This window comes from Chinchilla lanigera, unplaced genomic scaffold, assembly GCF_000276665.1.
Source record: "Chinchilla lanigera isolate Chin_1 unplaced genomic scaffold, ChiLan1.0 scaffold00017, whole genome shotgun sequence".
Lineage (NCBI taxonomy): Eukaryota > Metazoa > Chordata > Mammalia > Rodentia > Chinchillidae > Chinchilla > Chinchilla lanigera.
In genome coordinates this window covers 15,551,681-15,568,991 of record NW_004955418.1, presented here as the reverse complement: position 1 = coordinate 15,568,991, position 17,311 = coordinate 15,551,681, and the positions used below count along the sequence as shown (strand labels likewise).

The window sequence follows — 17,311 nt, the reverse complement described above, 5'->3', positions numbered from 1 at the left end:
GTATTCTGATCTGACTGCTGTCCCACTCGGAGAGATATCAGAGCATATTACCCTGAAGCAGAAATCCTGACCTAACTGCAGCCATTTTGTTCAATAAGGCTGCAGTCATTCTGTTCTCTGCCACTGAACTTAACTAAGTCATATGATTTGTCATCAAATTAAAACCTCTGTAAAGGTGCTAGAAACAACCTTGCTATATACAACTATGCTCGCCACAAGGTACGCATTGTACCATAACCTTCAGCTAAAAGCTTATTTCGTTCTTGTAACTTCTTTTTTTTTTTTGGTTTTTCTCCGGTACCGGGAACCGAACTCACGACCTTGCGCTTGCCAGGCAGGCGCTTTTGCCGCTGAGCTAAATCCCCAGCCCCTCGTTCTTGTAACTTCTGCTTGTCACCCTATAAATAAGACAAGCTCTCTATAATCAACACCCCAGACTTTGGAGATTATTCCTCTGGGGTCCACTAGCATCAATAAAATTTCCTTTCTTCTCCTGAGCTCCTTGCTCCTGTTGACACCATTTGTCCTGCAACAACATTACAAAGTATATTTCCATATTTGCATGTGCTTCCATGTACTTCCAGTCACATTTCTTTATTTCCCTTCACGAGATCAAGTTCACTCTCTTCCAAGTATCCCAAAGCTGTCTGAGCTTGTTTCCAACCCTGAGAAGTTCTCGCGCCATTGAAGACTGACGTGGAGAGGGCCCTGGATCCCTGTGAGGTGCCGTCTCCTGCTTTCACTATCAGCCCTGCTGCCTAGATTTACCATCTCCATCTCGTCTTCTTCCTGGAGAACACCTCTGAAGGGGCTTGGAGTGTCTGTCCCCAAGGGTGATCCTGCTCTGCACTGCAGTCTCCGTGCTGCAGTGTTTGTGTCGTGAGGAAACTGTGAAGCCGGCCTGTGAGTGTGAGGTTGGGGAGGAAAGGTGTGAGTGAGCTGGGTGTTGCATGCATGATAAGGAGCTTTCATTTAAAAGACTGAAGTGTTGTTGATCACGAATGTTGTGCATTACTTTTGAGCTACTAAGCTACGGTATTATAACATTACCTATCCTGACCACTGAGTTGTTCAGTGTCCCTCTCAATTCTGTGCCAGAAACAAAGTTACCCCTCGCTGGGCTGCGGCTACAGTCTGGGCCCTTCTGCTGGGTCTGTACAGGACACTCTGCTTCAGGAGTGTGAGATGTCTGAGGAAACTCTGAAAGTGGTTTATTACTCTGCAGTGTTAAAATTCTTACTAGTTTTTTTTTTTCCAGTACTGAACCCGAATCCTTGACCACGTACTAACCCCAGCCCTTATTTACTTACTTTTAATTTGTTTCGTTTTATTTTGTGGTTGTTTTGTTTGTTTTTTGAGACAAGGTTTTACCAAATCATTACATTGTCCAGGGTGGGCTCAGACTTGGGACTTCGCTGCCTCTGCCTCCCAGAAAGGTGAGATTATAAACATGCACCACCACGGTCAGCTCTTAACAGCTTCTGAACAAAGGCCTCTGCATTTTTATTTTACACTGAGCTCTACAAAATATACAGCTGGTTCTGTCTGATCAGCAAAGTGCATTTAAAACTGAATGGAAAATAAAATTGCAGTTGCAGCTCTTGTTCCGCAGTTCTCCTGGCTTATTCTGTCATTCATGCATTTACACTGGCAACAACTGGACTCTGTCCTCCCGCTCTGCCTGCATTGCCTCCTGTGAAACGGGTGTTTGGCTTTTCAGCTACTTTGTGGGGGAGAAAACGCTCACTGCTTCTCTTTGGAACTTCGTCTGGGAGACTGGCTTGGTTCTGCGATTCATCAGAAATAAGAAAAACAAACACTGTAAATGGAGAACTTGAAAAACAGGTGGGCACCATCTCCCCACCCAAGAGGATGGATCTAAAAGGAAATTTGTTTATGGGATGAGGTTTTAAAAGGTGACCTGGAGAATTTAGCAAAGATGTAAATAAACAACTCCTCCTTGGATTGCATTAGGCTTCAGAATAAATATATTATCCGGCTTCAGTCAAAGCCTGCCTAGAGTCTGACCTTGACGAGACCCAGCGCCTGTCGCTGCTCCCTCCCGCCCCTCCCCCAGGCGGCAGGCAGTTATCTGTACAGCAAGACTAACCTCCAAGCAGCAGCTGGGCTTCCCGCCCACGACGCAAAGGTAAGCAGAGATCTATCGCGTTTCCACCCGGCCGGACCCCTTCCCAGCAAGCCTGAGGGCCATCAGGAGACGCCACCCTGCTTTTCCACGGCATAATTATCCATCGTTGGATACACACTCTGCCACAACCCACCCAGGCTATGGAGCAGCTGTGCCTATGCAGAAGCCTCTCAGGTCTGGGGTCGGCTTAGTCCAGGCCACCCAGGAGCACCCTATGCAGGGCCCTGCGGGCAGGAGAGGGAGAAGCCAGGCTCCTGAGACCTCCTGTTGAATTGCAGTGTCTCTCACTCTTCTGCAAGTTGAGGGCTTGGATTTTCCCTGCCCTTACATCTTCTTCCTTGGTCCCCATCTGGAACCCAGCGTAGCTTTATGAGAACTTAGGAGGCATTTCTACACTATGATTCAAATTATTATCTCACATACGTAAATACCTTCCCACAGAGACCACATAGAACACGCACTGCCGAAAGCAATGACTAAGACGCGCTTGAGTGGAGCCTTTCATAGTTCTTGGAAGGAATTTTAATAGCTTCATAATTCATTATTATTAATAATTCTCACCTTATTTATGTTTGGCAGACTAACTCAATCACATTCAAAAACCATTCTTTTCTGAAAGTAGCTAGCAAGTCACACACAAGCTATGTAGTGGGGCAGGCATTGTTCATTCTAGAATAAAAAAGTGCAGTATTCTTCTGATTGCATGTAAAGGGAAGGATTAAGGTAAGTGATTTTCTTCCTCTTGGGAAGGATGACACTCTCTGCTTTGTAACAGTCGCATTATTCAATGCTTTAAGTGAGCATTGTTATTTCTGCTTTACAGATATGAAAACAGTCTCAAAATGGGCAAGCACGCAGGTGGCAAGCAGGGGACAGGGTTCACGCATAGCTCAGTGCGATTTTGAAACATATTTTCTTTCTTTTGTGCCTTTTGCCTCCATAGAAATACATAGAATAATGACTGTTATCCTTTGTGGAGCACTTACCATATGGCCGGCACTGTCTATGGGAGCTGTCGGCGACACAAGGAGCCTGCTATGGCACGCGTGTCTTAGGTTCACCACCAGTGGTCTAGGTTCTTCCCATAGTGTCCCATGAATTCTCACCCTGACCCTGGGAGGTACTACTATTACTTCTCCTGATTTACACACAAGGAAACAGATTTAGAGGTCAGGAATAGAGGCTAAACCCAGTCCATTCCAGAGCCTGGGCCAGAACCACTGAGCTACACATGGCCTTCTCCACTGCAGAGAGCTGGCCTTAAGGATCGGGTCACTTCATGAACTAAGACGGCACTTATCAGAGGTCAGGGAGACCATCTCCACCTAAGGAGAAAATTGGATGATCGACATGCAGATCAAGATGCAGAATGGAGAAAGCATTTTCAATCATAGGGGGAATGAATAAAGAGAAATACCAGTTTTTGAAAAATGAGTAGAAAGGACACATCCATGTGAGAAATGGCTATGCCACTGGTCAGGAAAAGATTTGAGGGTGGGTGTGGTGGCGCATGCCTATAACCTCAGCATTCCGGAGGCTGAGGCAGAAGGAGGCTGAGGCAGAAGGATCCTTGTGAGTTTGAGACTAGCCTGGGCTACAAAGTGAGCTCAAGGCTAGCCAGAATTGCATAGAGAGACCATGTCTCAAAAAGACAAAAAAAAAAGGATGTGAAATACACCGATGAAGGCATCTGAAAGCTGGTGGCTTCAGATCTCAACTGCAGCACCATGGTAAATTATACCATGATGAATGTTTCTGTTCATGAAACTTTATATCTCTGGGCTTTTGTTGGATTTAACTATAATCTCTGGTCACTTCTTGGAATCTAGCTAAGAAAATACAATCACTGGGGTAAAGACTTTTGGTGATAATATTACATATTGATTTCTACCACCATTGCACGTTTTTGGATATTCGTCTGTATTCAAATTTAATTTTTTAGAGGGACACAGCTTTCCTACGCAGTGACTACTACATTGTTATCTGCTCAACTTAATAAAAGATAAGAATCAGGTGTATGAGCTCAGTGATCAGAGTACCCAGGAGTGAATGATGGCTCTGCCATTTGCTAAGGATGATAGACTTCTGTCAGTAAAAATAGTGTGCCTTGAGTTAGTATAATTGTCTGATGTATTTTATATGGTTTTTGCCTACTCAACTAGTTGTTAATCAGTATACATAATAATATATATAATAATTAACTTTCTTAGGACTTATAAAGAAATGAATCTAATGCTGGAGAAAAACCACTAACATGGGAATTTCATAAAATCTAACTCACATGGTTATAATAAATTATGACAAAACATGTTAAGTGCTAAGCATCATGCCAAAGAATATATTTGATAAGCACTACTGATTAATATTAGTTATTCATACAATTATTGATTTTGCAAATACAGCTGAGCCTCCACTTACCCGTAGGGGTATTCTTTGATAAATCCATTGTAAGTCAGAAATATCAAGTCAAAAATGCATTCAATACCACCTGAACATCACAGTTCAGTCTAGCCTACCTTAACCATATTCAAACACTTACGTTGGTGTGCAGTCAGACAAAATCGCCTACCACAAAACCTATTTTATAATAAAGTGTTGTACACCTCATACAATGTAAACGAAACAGAGAAATAGAATGGTTATATATAGGGGTGTTTTCTCACCATCATACAGTTCGAAGGTCATAAATCTGGGACCATCTGTGATAGGCAACATAGAGGCAACTATAGCTTTTCAGGTGTTATCACTCAACAGTCTGCAAGGGTTACAGGTTGCTTTTTGGTTTTTTGATGATAGGAGGAAGAAAATCTTTTTTAGTATAAATATCAGAACTAAAAAAAGTATTGTTCAGTGAATACTGTGGGAACCTTCATCTGGACTTCTAAAACTTTAGAACCAGATGGTCATTACTGACTGATTTTGTTTAAGGGGGAACTTTGTACTGAAATGCTGAAGTGATTTGGCCTCATAAGACTGTGGTGCTTCTTACCTGTTTCCTAGACTTAAGTACTTTACTTCTCTTTGTGATAGCAAAGATTGGGCCTTGTTTGGTTGCTTTTATTCTATTGTATTGTATTATATCTTTATTTACTTTTAGGTACCAGTGATTTAACCAAGGGCTTTTTTTTTTTTTTTTAATTTTGAGACAAGCTCTCACTAAGTCTCTAAATTTCAGACTGGGCTGGCACTTGCAATCCTCCTGGCTCAGCCTCCCAGAATGCTGGGATGACAGGCTTGTGCCAGCACACCCAGCTTTCTTTTATTTTACTGAAATGTGGCTAAAAATGCGGTTACACAGCTGGATTCTAGGAGAGTTGAATTAAAAAGTATACTTTGGAATAGACGTTAGGGATAAGTTTTTCCAGGTTTCTAAACTAGGTAACCAGATAAACACACAGGAAGCCAGGTACCTGAAACTCCAGCATGGTCTTGCCCATATTTGACTCCAACATGTAGTGATAGGCGCCGATGCTCGTGCTGGGGTCATCCGCATCATCTAAAGTGCCCTTGAGAAGGACAGCAGCAGAAGAAAGTGTTACTCATATTTTCCTTGGGTGATCAAGGATAAATCCTGTGGCCACAGCAAGTCTTCCATTACTGGCCTATTCTTAATGGCATTCACGCTACAACCAAGTCTCCAGTTGATTTTGGGTAAGATTCCAAATCTCACCATGACTCAGAGTAAAGAGGACTTCATAGCTAATTTAAATCTACTTTTGATTAGAACATCCATTGAGCATATACTTGCTGACACAATAACTACTCCTGCGCAGAGATTCCTGCTACCACTGCACAGGTGGTGTGCTGGTGGTGTGAGGGCTAACTGAAATTTGGAAGTACCGATCATGCTCTAATTTCAGTGATACACAAGCAAATTTATGGACATAGAAAAAGAATCCCAGATGCATGGACCACTTATATTTTTTTCCCATGATCCTTAATGAGAACTTTTCATGATATGGGTGATGTTTGGACTGGAGATGTTATGGTTGTGTCTAGATGTTCTCCCAAAGCCTCACAGTCATGGGGGGCAAGCTTTGTAGAAGTGGTTAAATCTAGAGTTTGTGATTGATTCATAGTCCAATGCTGGGATTCAGGGTGTGAGTGCTACACCCACCCTCAGGCAGGTAGCCTGCGTGCAATATAAGGGACAGGAAGAGCCCTGTCCCTTCTCTCCCTTCCCTTGCTTGCTTTTGCTGTCTTCTGCTGCTATGAACTGTTTCTCCTCTGTGATGTTCCTTGGACCTTGGACCTAGCAGATTATGGACTGAAACCTCCACAAACTGTGAGCTAAATAAACTTTTCCTCCCTTAATTTTAGGTGTTGGTTATTTTGTCTCAGCAATGAGAAGAAAGTAAATATGACAGGAGACATAAATTTTGATTATATATTGTCTCCACTCTTGGACCACTGTGGTGAATTAACTAATGGTCAACTTGTAACCCCCAGCTGAACTGAATCAGCGCGGTTCTGGGCATGGAAGGTTCACCTGAGGATTTTTGCCAACAAAATAAGAGGAGAAGTGGAAGGGAAGGTAGTATCCTGTTGGTCCTCCTGGAATGCTTGTCTCTCTGGTTTTCCTGATATGAACTCATCTGTTCTAATCTTTATCAGAGGAGCTTGGGTCTTCACTGTCACTAGGGATGGTTGCTATTCTCTTCCAGGGAGCTCTAGTCTTTGCCTTGAGCATTGCTTCCTGGCTCCAGTGCAGATCCCTCAGCCTTGTGGCACAGATCCTTCACTCCTCTGGTACAGACTTTCTAGCCTCCACCACTGGCCCCTGGGCCTTCCCAGTGCAGATCCTTGATATAGACCGGCATAGGACATTATTATCTAAGCCTCTGGCTGGACTCATGTGGGACATTGCTGTGGGATCCAGGACCTCAGCTGGATTCTTCAGGTCTCCAGAGCATTAGCAGATCTCTTGCACTCCTCCGCATTTGACTTTTTGGGTGAATATTACAAAATAATCCTATAAATTATGTGTCCTGCATTAAACCTATTCCCTTGTAAACTCTGACAACAACAATCATTTAATCTTTAGGAAACAAGGTGTGTGTGTGTGTGTGTGTGTGTGTGTGTGTGAGAGAGAGAGAGAGATGGGTAGAAATGAAATTCCCCGTGAGTTTGGTTATAGAGAGCAGTGCTAGAAGTGAGCACAAGCTCTGGAATGGCATCTAGGTCTCCTCATTATCCCATGGCCTTGGATTCCTGGGAAGTCGGGCCGTGGCAACTCCGTGAGACTGAACAAACAACCAGCAGCATCAAATAGCAGCAAATTTATAGGTTTTGAATGCAATAACATTAACACACTGCTGCTGAAATATTTATGTTGGCTTTTTAAATATCCCAGAGGAAATCCACCCAGAAGCTTGCAAGCCATACGTACTCTCTTTCCTTAGAAATTTCCATGAAAAAATGATAAATTACAGTTATATTGAGGGCCCTTCCCTGCTCCTGAGTAAATTCCACACTTATATAAATCAGGCATCATTTTCCTAACTTCTCTTCCTAAAGGCACTTGAAATTTACAGGCCCAGAAAATAAAGGCTTCCTTTCATCCTCAGACCAGATATAGAGCAGAGCTCCCGGCCTGCTCCTGCTAGGACAATCGCTCTCCTTTCCCAGCCCCTCCTAATCTCTCCTGGAAGTGATAAGAGCGTTTATGAGGAGAGGCTCATGATAGTCAGATGATGGCTCCTTCATTATCAGCAGTTCCTCCAGAAAGACAGAATTTTCTAGTTTTATTAAGGGAAACAGGAAAGGAGAAGCTCAGATAGGGTTTATCCCTGCTAAGTGCAGGCCAGAAGCAGCTACTCCTGGGGGAAATGCCAAATCTCCCCTTGAGCATGTACAGGGAAACACCTGTCATGGGTGGAAGCCTCAGCTTCCTTTGTAGCTTGTAGTTTGGAGGTATCAAGCATCGGGAACTTCACATTGTTTATTGGACAAATAAATAACCCAGGATTGCTGGTGTGCTGAAAAAAAATTCTATATTTAAGTTGCCAACATGGGGCTTTTTGCATTTAAAGTATTCTGTGTTTGTGTCCATTACAGAAATTGTCAAAGCTCTCTGAAAAAAGTAAACTGATATTAACCATGATTATTGTAATAGCTTACACAAATCAGGATGAATAAAGAATCAGTGCTTCCTTAAAAATATAGACTGTAGGGCCCTACTCTCCTGGGTAGTTGGCACTTTCCCAGGAAGTACTTCAAATAATTTTTATGATTAGTTAAGTTGGGGATAAATGGAGCTAGTTTACCACTAGATGAAAGCATCATTCACTTGTTTGCATTCTTGGGCCCTAAAAGAATCAACACTCCTCAAAAGGCAGACGTTCAAATAAACAAATCAAGGTGGATCAAATTATCTCCCTCAATTTAAAGCTTGATTAGTTGTGATCCAGGGAAGTTAAGAATATTACTGAGGTGTAGAGTGGGGAACAAGTTCCAGTTTTATGATTTCCAATCCAAGTATTCTTTTCTGCTGAAAACTGATGATTTAGTGGGCAAAAATGTAACTCACATGTTTTTAAATTAAGAATTTGCTCCCTGTATCATCTCCCAGGACCCAGACGCCTCCATCCACAGCACGGCCCACTCCTCCCTCCCCTGTGGGTACTCACACTGGTGGAGGCCACTGCTTCCTGAACGCTTTCCATAATGAACTCCTTGGTGATCCTGCGCGAGGGGAGCTCATTGAAGAGGGAGTTGATCAGGGCCACTTTGGCTGCATCCCGTCTGGCCTCAGCCCTACTTAAGCAGCACTTGAGAAGGGAAGGAGAAAAGGAGCCATTAAAAGATTCAGCCTTTTGCCTTTTCATTCTTGCTCCAATGGGTCTCTGGACATTTCTAGCCAGACATTTATTGACTGCTCCTGTTCTTTCACACCCATTGCTAATCTCCCCAAAGATCATGCAGATTTTCTCTCAGCTGTAGAGACCATGCAGATGTCTTGTTACCTTCAATTGCTTTTTGTCTTATTTCACAGGCATAGATCAAAGGGTTTGCATACTATAATAATAAAAATAATAATGGCTACTATTGTGTACTAGGTTATTTACGTTCATTAGTAATGAGAAATAATAATAAGTCCTAAAATCTTCATTTCAGAGAAAAAAAGAAAAACAGGCAAACTAGAGATATGTATAACAGTAATTACTTACATTGTGATAATATACAATGTTATATAATCACATACAATGCAATTTAATTGGAATAATAAAAATTAAGGGTTTGAAGTCAGACTCCTAGGGTCCAAGCTCCAGCTAAGGTATTTACTAGCTTTAAGATCTTGACCGGGTTAGTCAGTCTGTGCCTCACTTTCTTCCTTTGGAAAATGTAAATAATAAAAGGGTTGAGATTAATATCCATTAATTAATGGAGACAAAGTGCTGAGACTACCTGCACATGGTACCCCTCTCTAAGAATGTGCCAGCCTTACGCGTGTTTGCCTCCAAGTGAAGGCAAGGTCCTGCTGTCATAGCTACTGTTTTTGCTTTTCCAACACATATTCCTCACCTTCTTTCTAATAGCAGTTAACTGATTTTCTTGAGATTATCTTTATACTCTGTTCATTGTCCATGGAGTTTGGATAGGACACACTGCATCTGGCCTTCTCAAAGTTAGAGATTGCAGACAATCTATCATTAATAACTAATTTAAAAATTAGGATTTTTTTATTTTAAAATGTAAAAAAAACCCAAAACAACAATGAAGACAAAATCAAAGCAACACAAAAACAACGAAAACAATACATGACCTCCAAACAAAATGATAGTAGTTAACAATGGTTGTTACCTTACATACTGTTACCTTCAGTGAAGTTGCTCAGGCCATCAGACGTAAGAAGGTAAGATTGCCCAAACAATCAAAGACAGTAACAAGTAATAAAAAAAAAAAACATTGGAAATGATGCAGAGCTTCACCATACAAGATGGTAGGAGTTCAACAATGGTTCTTATACTGCATATTGTTTTCAGATCAGTCATTCTGATTACCAGATTCAAGCGTGCAAAATTGGTCAGGAAAAAAGAAAATTTTAAGCATTGACTGTTCTTCTCAATAAACCACAGACATCAGCAATACGCCTATCCCAGCTATTCTTGTATATACATATAAATTTTATTTTTCATTTAAAAAAATACTGTTCAGTGTTCCTCAATGTGCTCTCACTCTCCGTGCTCCTAGCTTGTCTTCCCTAGTCACATGGGTCTGCATGACATATTCTAATTTTCCTGTCCCCTCTGTTTCTTTTTCTAACAGCTAACTGTTCCCATTCTTCAAGTTCTTATTGGTCTGGCATCCTGGGCCCAGGGAGAGAGAAGCAGCCTCATGAGAACTGCAATGTCCCTGGGACCCGCACATTTTAGGGGCCCTCTGGTATGATGGCTTTCGTCTTATAGGCTCTTTTGAACCCAGGGCTGTAGACGCTAAGATTCCTAGTAGGAAAAAGTCACAAAAGAGAAGCCCAGGCCTGAATTCTGATCGGTGGATTGGCCAGGCTGCCACTCTGTGGCTCCACCGTGGGGTGGCTGGGAGATCTGGGCCACCCAAACTTTGGGGCCTAATTTCTTATCCAAGAATCCTACTGCCTAAAATGCATGACTCTCGGGATTTGCTTGATAACTAATATGAAAGAAGAAGGAAAGGAACCAAAAAGTACACTTATTTTGCAATTTCTCCACTTCAAGAGCTCTAGATCACTAACAGGAAAGAGCCAAATCCCTCTATTTGCTTTCAGCACCTCCCCGACTCCACCCTACCCTCCCTGCGTTGACCATCCCTGCCGTGTCCCAGGGACACTCCAAATGTGCCTTTGTGTCCTCCAGAAGCCCCTCCTCCCCTTCTCCACAAACTTGGCTTGATATCCAGCTCCTCTGATTTCCTCCCCAAACCTCCAGGAAGAGTTGGAACAATGTGTTATAATGACCATGTAGCTGACTATCGGTCTCTTCTTCCCAATGAGAAGTAATTACAAGACTTCTAAAATGCAAAGAATGTCACACTGAGGAGAATGAAAACCAAATCTTCCTGGAGCCTAACAAAACAGGACAAGGAAAGACAGGAAGAGCTACTTTAGGTAATAACACAGTGCTTGCATACTTTTTCGGGGGGGGTTGGTTTGGACACAGGATCTTGTGTGTAGTCTATGCCCAGCTTTGAACTCATTATATAATGCAGGCTGGCCACAAACCTATTGCAATCTTCTGACTCAGCCTCCTGAGTGCTGGGATTTCAGGTGTGCACCACCACGGCCTGGCTTTGTAGTTTGCTTCTTGAGTGTCCAGCAAAGGCCCGTGTGTTGAAGGTTTGATCCCCAGCCTGGGGCGCTACTGGGACATGAGGACACCCTAGGGAAATGTGACTTAATGGAAGGAAGGAAGGTCACTGAGGATGTGCCCCTGAAGGACAAGCTGGGCTTCCAGAGTTTTCTCTCTCTCCGTCTCCCTCTCTGTCTGTCTCTCTCTCTGTCCCCGTCTCACTCTCTCTCTGTCTCTGTTCCCACCTCTTGTGTCTCTGTCTCTGTCCCCGTCTCGCTCTCTCTCTGTCTCTGCCTCTGTCTCTGTCTCTCTCTCACTTCCTGGTTGCCATGAGATGTGTAGCTTTGCTATGCCTCGTGCTTCCCCCATGCTATGCTGCTTCATCACAGGCCCAAAGGTAGCAGATCTAACTGAGCGTGGACTCAAACCTCTCAAACCATGACCAAAATAAACTTTTCCTCCCTCTGTGTTGATTCTCTTTAGTATTTTGTCACAGCAACAGAAAGCTGACCAACACAACCTTAAGTGAGAGATGGAACTGAAGCTCTAAAATGCATGAGGGGAGAGCAGTTTGGGGTTTCTCTCTCTGGTGGTGATTGGCAAGCAAGAGGGCTTTGGGGGCAGCTTTAGGCAACAAAGCAATTTAAAGTTTAGACCTCTGGCAAGAGTTGGGTCACTGGTATTATTCAGTCAGAAGGGGTCTGGACAGACTGATTTACTTTGTGCTGGAAGCTTGGGGGAGAATTCACAGGATGTTGAATTCTGAGTCAGAAGCCCTTCATTGAAGTGTGTATGTCACCTCTTCTAAGAAGTTTCCCCTGACCGTTCTCAAGGACAGACTGCATGGACAATGTCGAGGGGCAGCGACAACACTTCCGTGTCACTGTATGCTAGTGTTCTGGCTGCCCTTCCATTTCCAGGTGGTGAGTCCCCTTAATGGCAAAGTTAATTTTCCCTGGCCCTATAATATAGTTCATTAAGTGAATAACTGAAAGCAGGCAAGGTAACCCAAAAACAAGTCACTAAAGCACCAAATATAATGTTCAAGAAATTATCTTAAAAAGAATGAAATATAGATACTTCTTATTGCTTTTTTAAAAAAGGTTCTATTTCAATATACCTTGCAATGTATGTGTGTTCCAGTAACAAAATGTATGTGTATTCCAGTAAATTAATACCTGGATTTCAGAAAGATAATTGGCTATTATGTTTAGACTCTCTGATAATGACCATCTTTGCCTATGTTGGACGTGTTTATTATTCTTTGGAAAAATCAGTTCCCATTAAAAGGCAGAGTTTTTGCAAGTATTACCTGGTATCTGTAACAGCAGCTCATTTCAATAGCAATTTAGCTTTACAAAATCTACAAGAGAGCTATTGAGGTTTTAGAAGGTAAAAATTAGAATCAGACGGGAGCACGCTTAAGAAACAACTTTCTATCTAAATAATAGCAATTTAAACCATCTTTCATAGACAGAGAGGCCCAGTAAACACGGCTTAGATAAAAGAAACTATCTATTTTAAATAAGACCAGCTAAGTACTAGATCAAAGGCACCACATACATTTACAACCAAAAGGCACTGCTTTGGACATCAAAGGACAGCCACGCCAGAGAACAGAAAGGGCCTTTACCCAGAACGCATGGACAAGGACTACTGAGACTCAGCGAGAATCAAGATATTAAAGCAGACACATGTCTTTACTTATTTTCCTGTTTCAGGGTACAGAATATTTCCTTAAATCAGGGGAGAAAGTGTACCAGTTAATAAGTACATAAAACAAATTTTAAGGCATCAAAGGGCTTTTCTGGCTATTATTCTTTATATTTCTGCAAGACAAGTACTTTTTAGGAATCTTGTAAGACCCATAAGTACCTGTACGTGGGTAAGCAATGCAGCCCGCAGCAGCCAACAAGGCATAGCTAAATCGGAGCACAGGGGCTGCTGTGAGAGCAGGCAGTTAGAGTGAGCACCAAACAGTGGGAAATACTATGAGAAAATAAAATATGGCAAGGGCCCGAGCATTTTATTGTTGTCCAAACCAGTCGTCAAAGACATCATTTAGGGAGTGAGTGAAGTATGATGTTATTTCAAAGCTACTTCCTGCTGGAATTAGGCTTCCCATATTGTATGGTTTATGCTTGCAATTTTTTTTTTCTTTTAGCCAAACCCTGTCATAAATACAGATCTGTAAACTGTGCCTTACCCACTAACCATTCTGACTTGTTAATGGAGAACGACAACTTCTGTCCTGTACACTTTGTGAAAGTGCAGAGCAGGAATACTTAATAGTGAAGATTTTACTAAAGTCAGCTGTGGATTTCTCAGGCATGTGAAGACACATGCTTTCCAAGTGGCCAGCAGACCCCACTCAGGCATTCATCTTGGTGCTCAGATGCCTTTCATTTACTGGTACATTATAAACATTATAATCATTTCAAAGTGTCCTGACTAATCTAAAATTAAAGCAAAAGAAAAAAGAAATAAGAGTGACTGTGGCATTTCTTGGGAAAGTAATTTAGAGGCAGTGGTATCCAGCCTACAAGATGTCTCCAGTGACGCCTCCATGTGGTGTTTACATCCCCGTGTGTCCTTTGCACACTGCACCAGGCTTGGTCTGCAAGGCCAGTGGAACATGGTGATACTTGTTATTAAAGACCTGGTGGTTTCCATCTCGGTCCTGCTTTCCTTTCTGTCTTTGATCACTTGTTGGAAGACATCAGCTGTCATGTCATGAGCAGCCCCGTGGAAAGGCACACATGACAAGGAACAAGTCTTCTACCCACAGCCACCTGAGTGAGATGAGAAGCTGATCCTTCAGACCCACAGTGTGGGAAAAAAATTTTTGCCAGCTGTTCCTCAAAGGACTAATCTCTAGAATATATAAGCAGTTCCAAAAAATCAGAACCCCCAAATTTAAAGACCCAATCCAAAAATGAGTATCTGAAATGAATAGACACTTGTCAAATGAAGAAGTAGAAATGGCAAATAAATACATGAAAATTGTTCACCATCACTGGTCATTTGAGAAACTCAAAACTGAACAACATTGAGATTCCATCTCACCAGAAAAAGAAGGCTGTAATCAAGAAATCAACCAATAACAAATTCCGGTGGGGCTGTGGGGGAAAAGGAACCCTTCTCCACTGTTGGTGGGAGTGTAGACTAGTGCCACCACTGTGGAAATCAGTGTGGAGATTCCTCAAAAAACTAGAACTAGAGTTCCATTTGATCCAGCTATTTCCCTTCTTGGTGTCTTCCTGAAGCAATTAAAAGCATGAAGCCACAGTGATATATGCACACCTGTGTTTATAGCGGTGCAGTGTGTAATAGCTAAATCTTGTAAACAACCCAAATGCCCATCAACCAATGAATGGATAAAGAAGATGTGGATTTTATACAATGGGGTACTATTGTGCCATAAAGAAGGACAAGCTTGAGACATTTCTAGGTAAATGGATGCACCTTGAGACTATACTCTTAAGCAAAATAAATCAGACACACATGTGTAAATGTCACATGGTTTCTCTGGTGTAAGAAACTTAAAGTGTAAATAAGGACCAAAATATGTAGTAAGAGATATTGGGAAATTAGAAAAAAATGATCAATTGAGAAGGGAAACAAGGTGAGGGGGTAGAGACAAAGAAACAAAATAATAGAAAGAAAAAAAATGTAGCCAAAGCTTTTGTAAATAAGGAGGGAAAAGGGCTGAAGGAAGAGGAGGGGAATGGGGAAAAAAGAAAAAGCAAGATATACCATGTACAGGTATAAATTTCCAATAATGAATGTTATCACTGTGTATATCTAAAATGGACCAATTAAAAGAAAAAAAATCTGGTCCTTCAGACTGGACCCAGTCTTCAGATGACTGGAGCTCCCAAAGACAACTTGACTGCAACCTCCAGGAGAGCCTGGGACAGAACCGCCCAACTAAACTGCTTCTTCCAGATTCCTGACACTCAGCATATGTGAGAGAGTAAATGTTTGCAGGTTTTTGGGTAATTTGTTATGCAGCAGTAGATAACTATTGCAAAGGCTATGCTCACCACAGGTTATTAGGAATTCTCTTATTATACCCTCAGGGTAGAGCTCAATAACAATAATCCTCATTGCTGACACTATGTGCTTGGCATTGCACTAAGCACTTTATGTTTATTATCATGTCTCATATTACAAGGATCCTGTGAGGCTGGTTTTGCTGTTATCCTTATTTTGCAGTTGTGGAAATGGAGGTTTAAAGAAGCTATGCAACTCAAGGTCATGCAATTGCAAAAGTGAACAGAACAAGAACCACACCCAAGTCTGTCTGACATGAGAGTCAAGATTTTAATTACTGCACAATTTTGCTCTTCATACAAATGGTCAAGTTTGAAATAGAATAGCTATGTAATTTGGCTAAGGGCTCCTTTCTCTAAATCAGTATAATACTCCAGACAAAGCTGCAACTCTGATATTTTGTGGGTTATTTAGACATACGATTCCAAGAATATCTCCTTCTGTCCCCATGGGACCAAATGGACTTAATCAGAAGAAAAGGCCAAGGAGGGTGCATGTGCTATTGCCATAAACTGTGCTCACTGAGAGAAGTGTACCAGTGAGTATATTAATGTCTTTCTCGTTCCTACTGTTTTCTTTTTGTTGCTTTCCTGGGCTGTAGAGGGAAGGAAAATAGAGAGATAAAGGCCAACCATGAATACACCAGAGAGGAAATGTCATCTCCAGGAGGAACTGTTTCCTTCTGGCTGGACATGAGCTCTTGGTTAAGTATGGAGCCAGGTGCTTTGGGATTCTGTTACATAAGGCTGCTCAGCAACTGTAAGAAGTATTTGGTAACTCTTCAAGAGTAGAAGTCATTTACATTAAGCTATCCCAGCTCTACTGAACAAGAACTCACACCAAAGCCCGGCTCATTCTGGCTTTGTATTTTATTTTGGAGTTGAGATCATCAATAAGCCGCCAGGAGCACACAGGGTGCCCTATGAAGATTTCTACCAAGCCAAGGCTAGGAATTTAGACCAATCATTCAAAAGCTTTCCTGTTCGTGTTGCAGTTGCCTGGGAACTTGTTAAATGTGTATACACTCTGGATCCACCCTGACTTACTGAATCAGAATCTCTTCAGATGGGTCGTGGTGGCAGATCTGCATTTAATAAGCATTCCAGGGGATTCTGAAACACCTAGAACTACTCTAAGAGGAGCGTTGCTCCAGCCTCTGTCTTATTTCTATCAGGCAGGGGCAGAACCAGTTTTTGTGGGGTGTGAGGCTTACACAATTTGGGGAACCTTAAGAAAAACAAGATAAAGTTACAAGTGAAAAACAGCTGTGCTGAAGCTTCTTTGTCTTCAGGGTAAATCCACCTCTGCTAACATCAAAAGGCTAATTGCTCACTAGAGGAACTGATTCTGCCTAAGGTTCAAGAAAAGCAACATTGAGGTTTTAAAAAGCCCTTTATGAACTTGCTGACTTTTGTAAGTGAGGTCTCAATTTTGCTTTTCTGCTGAGTAGTTTTTCCTGCTTCCATGATAATTTTCTACCATGTAATGCTAAGAGCCAACCCAGATTAATTTGTAGGCTGTCACCAAGTAAAACAGCAGCTAGTCAGTTTTTCAGGATGAACAGAAACCCTTAAGTTAATTGAAATAAAATCATGGTAGCCATGAACATGCAATTTCTATGCCTAATGGGAAATTAGTTACCATAGCCAGGCATAGTGGCACATGTCCCTAGTCCCAACTACTTGGGAAGCAGGAGGATCACAAGTTCGAGGCTATCTGGGCCACATAGTGAGATCCTATCTCAAAATGTAATTTGAAAAGGACTAAGGATATAGCTCAGTGGTAGAATGTTTGTCTTGCCCCCCCACAAAACTTTTATTGTTAATTATTTTTTAAATGC

At 42.0% G+C, this 17,311-nt stretch overlaps 1 protein-coding gene across 2 annotated transcripts in view; it reads right to left on the bottom strand.

Moving 5' to 3' along the window:
- Lix1 (limb and CNS expressed 1) overlaps positions 1-17,311 on the bottom strand; it is a 65,474-nt gene that overhangs the window by 6,068 nt on the left and 42,095 nt on the right. For both annotated transcript variants that reach the window (XM_013513047.1, XM_005382220.2), the window contains exons 3-4: positions 8,779-8,919; positions 5,560-5,655 (exon numbers count right to left, since the gene is read on the bottom strand). In XM_013513047.1, the coding sequence (XP_013368501.1) occupies positions 5,560-5,655; positions 8,779-8,919 (237 nt within the window). The remainder of the gene's footprint in view (positions 1-5,559; positions 5,656-8,778; positions 8,920-17,311) is intronic.